Source organism: Columba livia, chromosome 24 (genome assembly GCF_036013475.1).
Source record: "Columba livia isolate bColLiv1 breed racing homer chromosome 24, bColLiv1.pat.W.v2, whole genome shotgun sequence".
NCBI lineage: Eukaryota > Metazoa > Chordata > Aves > Columbiformes > Columbidae > Columba > Columba livia.
In genome coordinates, this window is record NC_088625.1 from 1,053,120 (window position 1) to 1,068,305 (window position 15,186).

A 15,186-nucleotide genomic window follows, 5' to 3' on the forward strand; every position below is an offset into this window, starting at 1 on the left:
CCACGCAGGCTCGTCTGCTCCTGCTGCAGAGGGACAGCAGCCGGTGGGGCGGGTGCCACGTGCGAGGCTGCACGTGGGTGCAGGGGCTCCCAGGCAGGTTTTGGCACAATTGGACACCACACGCTTAGGCAGGAGGTAGAAGGAAGCCAGGACCAGGATAGAATCCCTGAGTTTTATTGAATTCACAAGATACCATTGGCACATCTGCACAGCTCCAGCTGCATCTCCTCCTTCCTCCCCCTGCCAGGTCCTCCTTGGAGACTGATGTCTGGGGACCTGCGGCTGCACGGAGCAGGATCAAAGCTAGAGCATGGAGGCTGTGCCCTCCGTGCCCCCTCCGGAGGCCACGAGACAAGAGCCTAAGACATATCTCCCCTGGTCCCCCCGGCAGACAACGGGGTGGGACGTGTCCCAGCGGTGGCTCTGGCAGGGAGCACACCGTGAGGTGGCACCGCTTCTCAGAGGAAGGGCTGGCAGCAGCACCACGCCGGCCTGCCCAAAGGAACAAAGAAGTCTTGCACACACCTGCTGGATAAGGGGCTTGCAGCCCCCAGCACGGCTATTTCTGACCCTCTGGAGCCCAGGGAAGCGCTGCTGCTGGTGTGCTGTAGGGTTCCTCGCTTTGTCCATCACCCTGTCTGTCCTCTCCCGTCCATTCTGCTGGGATGGCCCTCTTGGCCAGCTCCACGTAGACGCCATTCTCCCGGAAGGAAGAGGGATGCTGCAAGGAGGAAAAGGTGGGGAGTGAGTCTCGCCGCAGGTGTCGGGGCCCATTTGGAGAGGGCAGGAGTCAAGGGATGCTGCCGTCTGACGTGGGGAGTGGTGTGGGAGGTCACACCAGCCCCACAGCTGCAGGAAGGCACTGCCCACGCCTGCTGCAGCTGGGGGTGACTGCTCCCCTCCTTACCATGGTTATGTAGGTCTCCTCGGCTTTCTGCTTCTTCCTTGCATCCTGTTCAGCCTTGGGTACCTCAGCTCCAGGGATTGAGGAGTAAAGCGCTTCCTACAAGGGGGAGATGAGGATGCTTGGAACTGAGCAGTCCACAGATACGCGAGGGCTGCCTTACCCCGGCCATAGGACTAAACCCAAGAGCCATGGCCATGGCTTCCCAGCAAACAGCACCCTGTGATCAGCCAGTGCAGGACCCCCTCCTGCTGTGTCCCCAGCCCTGTGCACATACACATCAGTGATCCCTCTGTGTCGCAAGGACACAGCCTGAGGCAGTGACGAGACAGCAGCCATCCTGAATGATGGCTGTGCCCAGGACCTCAACTTCCCCTGCCAAGCCTCTTGGCTCCCAGGCATTCGGCTGCGGGATGACTCGCTCCATCAGTGCCTCCTCTTTGGCTCCCGCGGGTCGTGGCCGTGTCCCAGGGCAGGCACACGAACCCTCCACTCACCTCAGCTCTCACCTCTGCTTTGTTCTTGCTGACTCCATTTTCGGTCCTCTCCAGGGTGGTGTTGGCTGCAGACCTTGAGGGAAGGCAACAGCAGCGTCATCTCTGGCTAGAAGCATCACCTGCTCCTCCTGTCCCTGCACACCCTCTCCTGGGACACCGGGATCCATTTGTATGATCCTTGGCCAGGCCGTCCCTGCTGCTGGCATGCCTGGAGCCCAGGAGGTTTGGGAGCAAAAAGGGGGTACCGGCCAGGGCAGTGTGACACTAGAGGGCAGCAGGAGCCTGCACCCCACATTCCCCGGAGTGAGAAACCCTCTGTTTCCTGCAGCTCCAGCCCTGCTTGGGCCAAGTCCAGCTGGTGCTTGGCCAGGGAGAAGAGCACAGGAAGGCTGCAAGGAGATGCTTTGCTCAGCTCCATACACCCACAGCTGGCGTCGTACCTCTTCCTCATGCTGAGTCCGGCCAGGAAAGCCAGCACGACGGCCACGCAGGCACAGCCCACGGTCACGGGCCACAGCACAGGGTGTCGCGGGGCCGCAGAGTCCTGGGCACCTGCTGCTCCTCGTCCTGCTGGGGAGACACCAAGGCAGGGGATGGCACCCACAGGGACCTGCTGCAGGAGGACCGCGGTGGAAAGCCCAAGAGCCTCCAGAAGCTCTTCAGTCCCTCTGTGTGGGGCCGAACAGGACGACAGGACAGGGGAGCAGTCACAGGGCACTTACCTCTCTGTCCCGCGGGGCTGACGTGCAGCACCGTGCGGTTCTTGAAGATGCTGCTGTGCTTGAGCAGCCGGATCTCACACACGTACGTGCCACTGTCCTTCACCTGCACGTCCCGCAGCTGGATAGAGCCGTCCCAGCGGGAGGTGTCCCCTTGCCACTGCGCCCGGTCTCGGAAACGGCCCACAGGGATGCTACGGTTGCTGTAGTAATAAAACACCATCTCCTCCTGCCGGGGCACAGACAGGAACAGGTGAAAGGAGCCCAGCGGAAGGGCATCGCCCTGTGTGCGTTCCCTGCTCCAGAGCCCTCAGACCCACGCTCTCCCTCTCCCCGTGGGGTGCTGGTTGCACACGGGAGCCCAGCTCGCTCCTGTGCTCTCCTGGAGAGCCCCAGGACACAGCACCCGGTGCCGCAGCTCCCCTGCATTGTGGGGACACGGGGAGCGGTGGAGGTGCCACCACACAGGGGAACCTTCCAGGATGGGCTTCCCCACAGCCCCCCGCGAGCAGCCGGCTGCCTCACCTGCCCCACCGCCCACCCCCCGTCCCAACCCACCTTCTGCATGCCAGGTCCTGCCATGCGCAGCCAGTCCACTTTGTCCATCGTCCAGCCCTTGGCCGCTGGCTCTAGGAAGAGGCACTGCAGCAGAACAGAGTCCCCAGCTCTGGCTCGAAGCTGAGGCTCCGTGAACACCCAGCCGGCCGATCCGCTGCATCGCTCTGCCGGGGACAAGGACAGCAGGATGAGTCCAGGGAGGACGGCCAGATGCAGCCGGTCTGTCCCCATCGATTCCTCCTCTCCAGGAAAGCCTGGGGCTAGCGGCACTGACCAGTCCAGAGCCTGTCCCTGAGCCCTGCTTTTGGCGAGCCTGGGATACGGGGCAGCACATCCTCCCAGCCGCCAGACCAGGGTGCTGTGCTCGCTGAGCAAGCCGCGCAGAAGAGGGGAAGCGCAACCCCAGCCCTCTGCGTCTCCTGCAGGGTTGTTCCTCTGAGTCACCGGCTGGGAGAACCGGTGCCGCTCTCATCTGCACCAGGCCAGGGGCCATTCAACCACTTCACATGAGCTGGAGTTCCTGTTTCACAACCTGCCCATTTGGCTTCCTTACCACTTGCTCACGGGCTCCTGACCTGGGCTTGGACTTGTCTGGCCACATACTACTGCTCAGGGGCTCTAGAGAGGCCGGACAGTGGGGAAGAAAAAGAACAACAGAACGGAGGAACATCAAAGAGCGCAGAGCTGACATAACCAGCGTGAAGCAGCTGCCGACACGGCGAGCGGCAAAACGTGCGGCAGGAAAGGGAAACAAGCAGGGCAGAAAATGCCCCTGGAGCTCGCCAAGAGGAACCTCGCGAGAGCGTTGGCTCAGGCTCCGGCTGGTTTGCCAAGAGCCGAGTGAGCCGATGCGGCGGGGGGCTGCTCGGCCAGGTAACTTCTGCTGGTGTCTCGGCCTCTCTGCTCAGCCTGTGCACGAGCCACTGAGGGCTGGGCCCTGGCAAAGCACCAACTATTCATCTGATGCTCTGTAAATAATAAATGCAAAGTGCTACAGCTTCCCAAACAGGTTTCTTTAGCTCCTGACCAGCCACAGAGCTAAAAATGACAAATATTTGCCAGCGGAGAAGACCAAGGGAGCCAGTTGCCTCGAGCAGAGCCAAAATCAATACCTTGGAAACCTCTCCCTGTACTTAGACTTAGCAAAGCAGTTCTGCTCCTTTCAAAGCCTTGGAGCCTGGCAGAATAAGGACAGGACCCATCCAGGGGTGCCATCGCAATTTGAAGCTCTGCAGAAAGGGAATACACAGCACCCGGAGAGCAGAGGAGCTACTGGTACCCAGGAGCCCCCATACTGCTGCCAGCCCCGTGCGCCCGCAAAACCCCACGGGGTTCCCACTCAGGAACGGAGGAACCGATGGGTCTTTCGGCAAAGGCAGAGGGGAAAGCAGACAAGGTAAAGGAAACCACCAGAATGACTTACAGCTTACCCTGCCATGTCAGCACCAGAGTCAGGCTCAGCAACACCTTCATCCTATTCTGAAAAGAACAGCAGAGGTGATACGTGCATCAGTTTTCCTTGGGGCAGGACGCCACCAACTTGCAACTCAACCAAACCCCAAGGTCCAAAACAGACTTCTTTCAGTTCTTCAGCGAGGGACACGAGCTCTGCTCTCAAGGTAGCCACTGTCCCAGCTGGGAGCCCAAACTCTGCCAAGCACAGCTGTCAGATACGTCTCTGGTTTGAGGCTGCCCTGAGCACTGGAAAGGAAGAGCGAGCCGGGGGAGGGCTCAGCCTGAAACACCTTCGCATTTCCCCCTAAGTGATGAATCTTTCTGGTGGTTTGGGGGCAACTCTCTAGCATGTGAACCAAGACGTTCATAGATCCTAACTCTGCTCATAAAGCAACGGGACTTTTTTCTACTACATACTCAGAGATGTTGGGTCCTAAAAACTGAAAAACAGCCAAGAACACCTAAAAACCCTTTTACTCTAGAAATAACCCCCTTGCTGCAGGGTGCGACACACAGCGAGAATTTCTGCTGGAAGCCTTCGGGGTCTGTTCAGGCGGTGCCACAATCGGTCACTGCGTTCCGTTCAACCTGCTGCACGTGTCTCGGAATACAGTCGGCGTCTCCCCGCACACGCAGACAGACCCCGCGGCCCAGGAAGGGCTGTGGGCAGCAGGGCTTTGCCAGCCAGCGCTCTCGTGTGGGTCACGGGAAGACAGACAGACGTCAGTGCCCTGCTTGCTTGTGTCTCTGCTCCGTGAGTCAAAGCTTTCCCCATTCAAAAGTGATTAACATAGTTAAGAGCAAAAAGCCATGGAGAAAAGCCCTCCCACTTGGACAACCTGCACGTTACAGTTGAATTTGAGGCTGCCATTACCAACACATCTTTCCCAATATATGCATTTTGCTGCGGAAATAGAAAGACAACAAGAGCCAAATCATCTCTGAAATCGTGCTAGCTTCTCTCATTTTTCCTCCATTGTGCAAGTCAGAGGATCCCTAGACCAGCTTCAGCAAGGCTTAGGAAGGGGAAGAGGTCCCAGATATTCCTCCCCAAGAAACAGCCATGAAAGGAGTAAATACATAAGGTGAACATCTGCTGTTATTCCTGCCGCTCTGAGATCCACGGTGCCCTTCGGTGCCGTGGAGCCACAGTGACAGATGTGTGCTCCTGGGGTGCCAGGTCTCCTGGGGCGGCACCTACACCCTTGGCGCTCCACGCAGAACCGATGGTGACAAGAACACCGGGGCAAAAGGCAGCAAGAGGGGACGCACCAGCGGAGAAGTGGCAGCGAGCCTTCTGGAATTGTCTCCAATCTGCCTTTCAAAAGCCATGACCCATTTGTGGGCTGGGTGTGTTGGAGGTGGAGGATGGAGCTGCGTGGTTTGACTACACCGTCTGCAGCTCTGACACAGTTTGCTGTACAACCCCAATTGTGCACACGCGACCTGCAAACACAGCTGAGCTCATGCTCAGCTCCCAAGCTCTCAGCTGGTGCAGCGTCTCGGTGCAGCCCGCTGGCGCATCCACTTCCCAGCTATACTGCCAAGAGCCGCAGGACTCAAGCAGAGCTACACCCTCCTCCCAGGAACACCCCCACGCAGGACCCAAAATAGGAGCCAGCTTAAAAAAGGCCTCAGCACACAGCAGACTGTGTGTGGCGATATCTGCGCTCCTTATTTGCCATCAAATCCTTCCCGGACTTAAACCTTCTACCTCAGAACTAATTCTGGTCCTGGCCAGGAACGCATTTTGCAGGGTCTCCCTCTGCGACACGCGCCAGCAAGCGGGTGCAGTGTGTGCAGCAGCTGAAGACAGCGCCCACTCACCTCAGATATACTGCAGTGCTGACTTACCCAAATCCTTCTGCAGGATAATTGCCTTTACTAAGCAGATGGGCAAAAAAAATACATAGACACCATACTCCCTTCACATTTTCCTGCTTTTGCACTCACTATGTGAATCCTCAGCACTTCTATGTTTCCTTAGTTCTCTTTTCAGGAGAAAAAAGAAAACAATAAAAAGTAAATACAGCAAAAATGACTCACCTAGTGTGGCTCGGGGCAGTCAGCCTGTCTATTGCATGAAGGGTTCTTCAGTGACTAATTCGAAGTATCTGAAAGAATCAGTTGCTAAATTGTCTCGAGGTTGTACGTGCGAGACTTGTCTTACTTACCGCTCTTTGGTTTCGAGTCTCTCCTTTCAGGTTTGGTTTGGTGGTCACTTTGAGCTTGCAGAGGAAGTTCAGAGCTAGATTGAGGTACTGACAAATCAGAATGTAGAGGGAGCGTTACAGAGGTGAGAACAACTAGTGATGCCTGTGCACGAGAGCAGATGGTGGGTACGCAGCTTGGTAAGGAGCAGACACGTCACAGGTACGCGTGGCTCAGTCCCAGCCCTTCCATCACAGCGGACTGATCCGACCCGTCGTCATCTGAGAAGTCAGGAACAGCGAGATTCCCTTTTGCAGGCTCTGCTCCATCCCGGTTGGTTTTTGGGGATCAGAGGTGGTTAAAGAACCCACCCTCCAGCAGACCGGCCTTTGTCCTGGTGCGGCAGCAGCGGGTGGCACCGGGTGGCTCTGCTGAGCCCTCCTGCTGCTGCACCAGGGGCCGCGGGGCAGCGGGCACCTGCTGGGCTGAAGGGCCACTGTCAACACGCTTCGTCACCTGCTCCCTTTCCAACACACACACAATACGCACCACGTACAGCTGGCACCCCTCTCCGTCCCCGGTCACTTTGAAAGTGTATTTTCACTCTTCCCCTTTCCTCTGGACACCGCAGCTGTCACGGCTCCCCAGCCCAGCATCAGCGGGTTTAACGGTACACACAGTGACTCCCGTGCAGCTGGTAAAGGAAGAGAAAGTTCAGTGCTACACATACTCAACACCATTCGCAATCCAGGATGCTGTTAGTTCAAGGTGGCAATTTAGCTTTGCACCAGCGAGAGATTTGACCAGGCTCCCGCCAGCTGTTTGCAGAGGACTTGCAGCTGAAGGCAAACATTTTGCAGAGAAGTTATTCATTTCCACAAAGAACTTGTATGATGCATTATTGCTGAACGTGGACCGACAAAGCCACTTCCTCTAGGCTGAGTATCCCACCAACATCCTTTCTCAGGACGGTTTTTGGTTGATAGAGACATTGTGTCGTGAGGAAGCACAAACTCTTCAAATATTACTTTAATGTAGACAGGAGAAAAGAAAGTATTTCATTATCTGGAGACACACGTACAGCGAACCTGCCCTGCGGTCAGGAACTTCACCACGCTCGTAACGGGCAGCGCTCGCAGAGCTGCTAACGGGGGCCTCGGTACCTGTCCCTCTGGAGCTAAATCTGTTCCCTAAACACCTATACCCATCATCGTATGACAGTTTCTATAGCCAAGCAACAACTCAGCATGGTGGTTTTATGAGCTCAGCTATATTTAGCCAAATAAAGAAATCCACAGCCCAGAATGAAACAAAGCAGTTTATTGGTAATGGCACAGAGTCAACAGTAAACTTCTAACACACGTGTAAAAGCAAACTATGTGAGCAACGCCACACACAGAGAGGAGCAGAAAACAGCAGCTGTTTAGGTATCGAGCAAACATGAACTCCATTGCTCTCTGCCATCCCTTATCGGACAAGGTTGGTAAAAGAGAAAGCCCTCTTTCTTAGCAGGCAGCCAAGATGCACGTTTAGCTGTTTCCCTACAACGGTACCTAGAAGACGAGAGGAGGAACACGACTGTTCTTCCAAACACGGAGCATTCCTTCGGACACTGCTTGAGTCACTGGTTGAGGTAGATGGGGTTATGTTTCCCCAGATAGAGTCCCCATTTGCATTTCTGATTTAAAGAAATTAGTGTTATATGGATTGTGCTTCACTTCGACAAATAGAAGTAGATGTACCTAGTAATGCAGCTGTTGGACAAACACTAACAAAAAAGGGAAAGATAAAACCCAACAATGCAAGGCAGCACTACTGTGCGGTTGGTGGCTTAAAAACAGAATCAGAGAACAGGAGGAACAAAATGGTGATCCTGTAATTAAGTGGCAGATTAAAGCAAGAAATCATTAACAAGGAGCAGATTCTCTTTGCTCCAACACAAGGGACGCCACATACCAATGCGAACAAACTGGTCTAAGTCCTTAGCAGATATGTTCCAAAAAAAAAAAAAAAGAGAAAAAACGTTGTCAATGTCCAGTGGCGATCACTCCGGAGTACCCTGAGCTCCAGGCAACTCCAGTTCAGGGGTACGGAGAACAGGTGATGGGAACAAACTTGCAAGTAAGCTAAGAAATATGGATTGTCGGACTGCTGGCAGGAAACAGGTTGAAGGGCTGTAGGCACTGAGGTGTCTGTAGGCACTGAGGTGTCTGTAGGCACTGAGGTGTCTGTAGGCACTGAGGTGTCTGTAGGCACTGAGGTGTCTGTAGGCACTGAGGTGTCTGTAGGCACTGGAAAAGTGAGGGTAAGAACTTCAAAACATCATTAGTTTGTGCTTGAATAAAGGAGAGTTATCCCATCAACATTATTCTTCCGATGTACCAAGATTAGAGCGGGTCCTTCAGTCTGCATTGGTCACTCATCAGCCTTCATACCTATCTAGCCATGATTTTCAGTGCTGTAGTTTTGTTCGTTCCATCCATAGCGTCAGTCTTTCATCAGTAGGGGTCTTCCTCGTCCGTGTCCTAAACAGGGAGTACGGAGAGAGACATTGAGACTATGTATGAAGACATGAACCAGGTTAGGAGTTCAACAACATCTGGAGTGCGCCAGGATTCTGACCAGAGCTTAAATCCTTTCCAAAATGCTGCGGTGCTTGAACAAGCCATAGGGCTTGTAGTTGTATAAGCACTTGCAGCTAAATCCGTTAGACTTATCACAGATAGACACGTGCATTGCCACTGTATAACCACCAAGTGAAGTGTGTTTTAAGGGAAGAAGCAGCTATAGCTCAAGACAGACGAACCCCAAAGCGCAGACAGCCATCTTCCTCAATATCAGCACCAGTCTCTACAGAGAACGCCCAGAGCAGCACAAGTTGTTGTATTTCAGCTACAACAAGCCACAGACTCAGATCACTGCTGCCCGTTGCTTGAACCACAGCGATCATCTGATAAGGTCCCCGCAGGCCAGCTCTGCAGCCCTCAGCTTGAACGACACTCAAACACCACAGCTCTATATGGGGGATCTCACTAACTTTCCAGCCATTTTCAGCCCAAACAGACATTCACTGGCGTTGCAATTTTAATTATTTGATAACATCTTAAGCACAGAAAAGTACATTACAGAAACCTCAAAAACGTAGAACCATTAAAGTGAGTGAGATGGGATATTCAGAGCCCCTGTAAGCTAAATATTTCAACAGGATTACAGCATTCAGGTTTGCCTTCTCTCAAAGGACAAGACGACATTTTTCCATTGTTTAAATCTACACGTGTGCCAGTGCTCGCCCACCGGCCGGCAGCGCTGGTGCCCCTGCACACCACCTGCGACAACAGCCTGTCCACCCCCTGGCGCCTCTCCCCTGCACCCCCAACTCTGCTCCTGCTCCTCCTGCACCGTAACTGCTGCGCCTTATACAACTGCAAACGTTCCATCTGCGCCCTGCAGAGCTGCTCGTTTTTCATGCTGTATCTAATAATGCGTAGAAGCCTGTCTGGCAGCTCATGCATTTAGTACACTTTAAATCACCGGCATTAGAATAGTGAATCAAGCAACACATATTTACATCCTTCTTAACATACTTTCAGGTACAACAGACATAAAGGTGTGTCTGGGGTCAGCTGGCTCTGCAGGACATTGGGAAAAGTGGAAACACGCTCAAATTAGGCACGTTAGTGAGCTCACTCTGGAATGTGCCGCGCTCACGGCTGTGGTTGCTAATGCCAGCACACAGGACTCAGGGGCACATTGTACAAAACGAGTAGAGCAGGTGGCAAAAACATTCAGCAGCTTCAGCTACTTAACAGAAGCTTGCTGATAGGGCAGCAAGGGACAGGCGGAATTAGAAGGCAGCCACCACTTAGCAAAACAAACCAAACAAAACGCCAGAAACAAACAAACAACAGGAGTTTAGCAGGTATGTTGTGATGAACAGTGTAAGTAGGAAGATCTCCAAACAAGAGGCGAGGCTGCACGCTGCCACCTTTGCAAGAAACACAGTGGACTGAGCTATCGCTGCCTCCATTCCCCACTGCGGCACTGTCGAGCCCCAAACCGGTTTTGCAGAGCCCTGTAAGGAACTACAGGGCACAGGAGCTAGCACTCACAATTCTGATTTTGCATCCTGAAATGTCAGCTTTCATTTCAGTGGAATGAAAGGTCAGTTTGGCAGAGCTCAAGACAGCTTCCCCCACCAGCAATGCAGAACGACCAGCAGTCCTCACCGCCTAGAGCCCACATGTCAACAACACCGAGGAGCATAAGTCATTTGGGACACTTCTGACATCCAGGTGTTCGGACGGGCAGCACTTGCCGCTCTTAGCGCCTCCTCTGAGCACGAAAGTTGGCAAAACCACTCCTGAAAACACGAGCTTTCACTTACCACACAGTTGAGACACCAGTTTTTGAGCTTCCCCAAGCAGCTGTCTGGCTCTGCCTGCTCAGGCCTGCACAAAAAGCACAGGGTTAGGTTGGGCTTTTCCCCCAACACAGATGCCGATACCTCCTATGGACCGTGAATTCTAGTTCTACCACACTCACTAGGCAGTTTTTCATCATTTCACTCGTGCTATGAAAAATCCAAGAGTTGCTCTTTGGCTGGCAAATATTACAATGCTAATTGGAACACTATTAAAAACCCATTCTGCAAGAACTTGTAGTACTGAATTCATTGCAAGACCAGGTGCAGCTCAAGCAGCAGCAGCGCTACCTTTTTGTTCTCACTACTGCACCTTTCCAGAACAGAATCCTCTCCAGTTCCAAAGGGAATTCGGTCTCCAAGGCTCATCCAGTACCTGGCTGGATGCTCAGGATGCTCAGGATGCCACAGAGGGAGCAGTTGGCATTAATCAGTTTGTGTTGTTGTTATGGATACCTCATACCAAAATGTAACACATAAAGCCCACATAAGCAAAATATCTTGCTGATTTGGGCCGAAATAAGCCCGAATACAGAAGTGAAAGACTATCTAACCCTCAAAACTGCTTCAGTTCCCTGGCCTCACGCAAATGACAGAAAAAGGGGATGTAGAGCACTCAGTTTATGCTCCAACGTGGGGATTTTCCAAAGCTTTCTGACCACTGCCTAAATGACTCTTCCCTTCTGGAGAAGCAGATTTCGTGACCAAGCTGCAGGTGCTGGGAGGTGTATAACGAAGGCCAGCGCAGAGACTGTCCTCTGACCTGTCTCGACAGGCCGAAGCAGAAATACAGGCTTTAGGTTCCAGTCAGAACTTACTCATCAGACACTTCAATGGAGGATTTCTTGCAGCCAGGCTTTTTTTTCTCCTTTAGCACTCCAAATTTCCTTCCCATCCTTACCAAGAGCAGGACGACCACAATGACGGAAGGGAGAAACACTAAAATGGACAGCAGCGCCGCTGAAGTCAGCTGGAAGGAAAGGCCTGCAGGAAAGACAAAGAGCAGCCCAGCTGTACCAGCAGTAAAACACGGCTCTCTGAAGTCTCTGTGGCAAATGTTCAGCCAGGACACAGGTTGCTCGCCTTTTCAGACAAAGCACAGAGCTGGCAGATTTGAAACAGCTTGTCTCTGAATCTGTAGGACTCCCGTCACGTACCCAGCGCTGGAGGGTGCTTTACATGCAGAAAACTACAAAGGCAGGCAGGTCACGACACAGTTCTATCAGCACGTCTAAGCTGCAAATTGGGGCAGGCCTGACAGGCATGGCAGATGAGAAAATCGAGTATCACGGAGAACCAGTGCTTGTGATATGGAAGTTGTTTTTAGACCATTATTTCCTAAGCATTCAGCTTGTTCTACTGCTGCAATATATGGAGACAGGACCTCCTGAACAAATGCACACTTTTGATTTCTGTTACGGCCACAGCTTCTCCTGTCCCCAATAAATGCAACGGTTCTCAACATATTTAGCTCAGAAAGAAAGGCTGAGAACTTGCTGTAATTCTAACGTGGAACTGCCGTGAACCCATTTCACGTGTGATGTTCAGACTGCTAAGACCCCGCCAAGCCCGTGACACAGCGGTACCACACAGATGAGGATTGCTGTTGAAACGGAGACTTACCCCTCTCTGTAACTATCAGCATCGTCTGAGGAATGTTGTGGTACACGTCTGGAGGATTCTTCACGCTGCAGATGAACGTCCCATTGTCACTTACTGCTGGGCTTTGGATGGCAATGGAAGCATCGCCCTTGGCCACGTTCCCAAGCCAGGATATCCTGCCTTTGAACTTTCCCACTGTTGTTGGGTATGGAACAGACTGATAATGAAAAATCTGAAAGGAGGCAAAACCAATAACTGAACCAATAAAACACTCAGCTAAGAATGCAAATTAAACTGCTCTTTGCATTGTAAACATAAAGGAATACACAGTAAGAAGGCAGGAAGAATACTTGTTGTAGAGGAGACTTTTTCAGGTTCCTATTTGATAATTCTGAGTCAGACCCGTTTCATTAGATCTCCGGCGCTTTTACCTACCAGCCTCAGCTCTGAGATGCCACCACCGCTCTGACCAGCCTGCTGCCTTCTGCAGATCTTCAGCTGAGAACCAGAGTAGGATTCTCATCTTGTGCAAGACAGAACATTACAGTTCTTCAGCTTTCGCTTCTTGCACTTTTGCTCTTGCTGCTCTACGAGCAGCCATCTAGCAGACCCCATTTCACACAAGCAGCGCCTTTTTGTTCCAGGTACAGGGATGCTCCTAACAGTTCAAACTCTTCCAGCAGCAAAAGTCACTGATAACCTGGAAAGATGTGCATTTTCTGTTTCCACCTCGAATGCTTTTCAGTGGGCTCTCAGACTTACATATTTACTCTTATATTTCAAAATGCTGCCAACAAAACAGCAAGTGGCACCCCACAAACCTTGGAGGCTGTTATCTGCACTGGCTTCAGACTGTCTTGCCACCCCAAGATACATCAGCAGCGTACTGTACGTAGGGTACAGCTGCCTTCAGGAGAGCTACCCATCAATGCTTTACAGCCGTCCTAAGCATAGCTACAGCGCACAATGCAGCACTTGTGTCAAAACCCACAGTTTACCCACTTCATCATTACTCATATTATGCATTACATAGAATATTTTTTGCTCAAAAAACACTGACGCAACTTGACAAGGGAAAGAGGGCAACAATGAGAGTCCCAAACCCAGAAGGAGCACAGCAAAGCAAACAGGGAAAATCTCATCAGTTTTCACTAGAAAAGACTTTGTCTTCCACTCACCGTCTCCATCTGACCACCCGTGAGGGGCTGGTATGTCCAGTCCACTGTCAGGCTCTCACTGATGGGAGAACTGGATCTGAATGAGCATTTCAGCGACACTTGCTCACCAATGAAAGCTTGCACTTTAGAATTGGCTTTAATTTCCAGGCAAAGGGCATTGCAGACACCTGATGGAACAAAAGAGAACTATTAGATTCTTGTTATCAGACAGTCACCGGAGTGATGATGTCCCAAAAGTATTGATGTATGTGCAGCTCCACCACGGTCCAAAGACTGAAGCACAGTAGCGACTGCCTCCTCCACACTGAAATGTAAAGAAAACCAGACAACTTCCCTCACTTATTCTCTGTGGGATTAAAACTAGTCCCAATTAAAGTGTTTATCCAAAAAACGAGCCTACATATATTTAGATTTGGAGATAAAGAGCTGAGAAACCGAATCAGCTGGCTCTCTTATGAGTTGCAAAGTGCCAACTTCAGCTTAGTGCCAGGCAGCTCTGGCTCTCTGCGTCTCACACCAGAGCCATACAGCACAGGCACCAGGTCAGGAGTCACCGTGCAGCAACAGGGTGTGAAAACGGCTTGTTCTCAGTGCGCACGACCTGTGCCGCGTTGGGCGGCAGCGATGCAGCCCGGGTGGCTCGGCTTGCCCCGCGCTCAGCTCCTGGCTCATTGCAGCCCTCCCTGTTGCACAGCTCCTGCTCCCGGCTGACCAGGGGTTACTCTGGGGATACCCGCGGGGAGTTCTGCTCCAGGGGTGGCAGCCGGCTCCCCTTGCTGTGCAGGCTCAGAGGGAGCAGGCACAGATCTGCCAGTTCCCGTTAAGGTTCCTGGCGTCGCACACTTATTCCCCAGCTACCCATATTAAAAAAAAATAGGGATTTTAACAACGCGTTCCCTCTGCTGTGAGTGGAAAGTGCGGGAACCCGGAGTGCAGCCGGCTGACCGCGGCAAACGCTCGGCGCCGGGACAAGGGCAGCGGTGTCTGAGTGCGGGCAGCGGGCGGAAGGGAAGGGAAGGGAAGGGAAGGGAAGGGAAGGGAAGGGAAGGGAAGGGAAGGGAAGGGAAGGGGAGGCCGCCGCCTGCCCGGCCCTGCTGAAGGGCTGCGCTCCCCGCAGCCCCCGCCGCTCCCCCGCCCGCTCCCCGCAGGGACCGCACAGCGAAGCCACGGCCCGGAGCGCTCGCTGGCCGGCCGGCGCCACCACCCCGCTCCGGAATGGCCCTTCCCTGGCGCTCCGAGCCCGCCGGCCACCGCCCCGCAGCCGCCAACCGGGTGGACCGCACCCCGCGCACCGGCGGTCCGGTTCTGGGCCACCCCGCCGCTGCGGCGGGAATCCCGCAGGCGGAGCGCTCCCCTTACCGAGCAGCAGCAAGACGGCCCGCGGCAGGAGGAGGCGGCCGGCGGCCGCTGCCGCCCCGCACCGCATCCCGCTCCGCTCAGAGCCGCAACATGGCGGCTCACCTGCGGGCAGCGCAGGTGAGGGCGGGGCCGCCCCAACATGGCCGCCCCGCGTCGCCATGGCGACGAGGCGGCAGGCGGCTGCGGCGGCCGCGCAGCGCAGGGCCCGGCCCGGCGGTGGCCGCTGCTCGGCCCCGGAGCGCAGGCGGCACCGCGGGGCCACGGGGGCAGCTCCCCGGGAACACCGGGCGGTCTGCTCCTGGTTGGGCCCGTTCGTGCCTCTTTTGGTACGTGTCAGAGCGGT

The 15,186-nt window shown here is 53.8% G+C and overlaps 2 protein-coding genes across 8 annotated transcripts; both read right to left on the reverse strand.

Annotated features, from left to right (window-relative positions):
• Window positions 1-158: 158 nt before the first annotated feature.
• On the reverse strand, window positions 159-6,346 carry LOC106146133 (junctional adhesion molecule-like). Of its 7 annotated transcripts, XM_065040195.1 has the most exons (8): window positions 6,180-6,346; window positions 4,109-4,157; window positions 2,679-2,842; window positions 2,124-2,349; window positions 1,842-1,971; window positions 1,402-1,474; window positions 908-1,003; window positions 159-721 (listed from the first exon to the last, which is right to left on the reverse strand). In XM_065040195.1, the coding sequence occupies exons 2-8, from the start codon at window positions 4,149-4,151 to the stop codon at window positions 560-562; spliced, it is 894 nt and encodes a 297-aa protein (XP_064896267.1). In that variant the 5' UTR covers window positions 4,152-4,157; window positions 6,180-6,346; the 3' UTR covers window positions 159-559. The 7 variants fall into 7 exon arrangements, with proteins under 7 accessions (XP_064896267.1, XP_064896268.1, XP_064896263.1 ...); XM_065040196.1 differs by lacking the exon at window positions 6,180-6,346 and having other exon boundaries at window positions 4,109-4,534; XM_065040191.1 differs by lacking the exons at window positions 4,109-4,157; window positions 6,180-6,346 and having other exon boundaries at window positions 159-282; window positions 526-721; window positions 2,679-3,156.
• A 1,243-nt stretch (window positions 6,347-7,589) lies between these two features.
• Window positions 7,590-15,018, reverse strand: MPZL3 (myelin protein zero like 3). The gene is made up of 6 exons (XM_065040202.1): window positions 14,844-15,018; window positions 13,485-13,651; window positions 12,328-12,538; window positions 11,523-11,688; window positions 10,669-10,732; window positions 7,590-8,809 (listed from the first exon to the last, which is right to left on the reverse strand). Exons 1-6 carry the CDS (start codon window positions 15,001-15,003, stop codon window positions 8,783-8,785), a joined length of 795 nt encoding a protein of 264 aa, XP_064896274.1. The 5' UTR covers window positions 15,004-15,018; the 3' UTR covers window positions 7,590-8,782.
• Between the last annotated feature and the right edge of the window lie 168 nt (window positions 15,019-15,186).

Bases quoted from the DNA above. Each gene is read 5' to 3' on its own strand.
- MPZL3 (XM_065040202.1), bottom strand. From the start codon at position 15,003: ATGGCGACGCGGGGCGGCCATGTTGGGGCGGCCCCGCCCTCACCTGCG. The intron at 13,652-14,843 runs GTAAGGGGAGCG...TTGTTCCATCAG, and splicing joins GGCCGTCTTGCTGCTGCTCG to GTGTCTGCAATGCCCTTTGC. The intron at 12,539-13,484 runs GTGAGTGGAAGA...GCCTCCTTTCAG, and splicing joins CGGGTGGTCAGATGGAGACG to ATTTTTCATTATCAGTCTGT.
- LOC106146133 (XM_065040191.1), bottom strand. From the start codon at position 2,909: ATGGGGACAGACCGGCTGCATCTGGCCGTCCTCCCTGGACTCATCCTG. The intron at 1,475-1,841 runs GTACGACGCCAG...CCTTCCCTCAAG, and splicing joins GGACTCAGCATGAGGAAGAG to GTCTGCAGCCAACACCACCC. The intron at 722-907 runs GTAAGGAGGGGA...TCCTCCTTGCAG, and splicing joins AGGAGACCTACATAACCATG to CATCCCTCTTCCTTCCGGGA.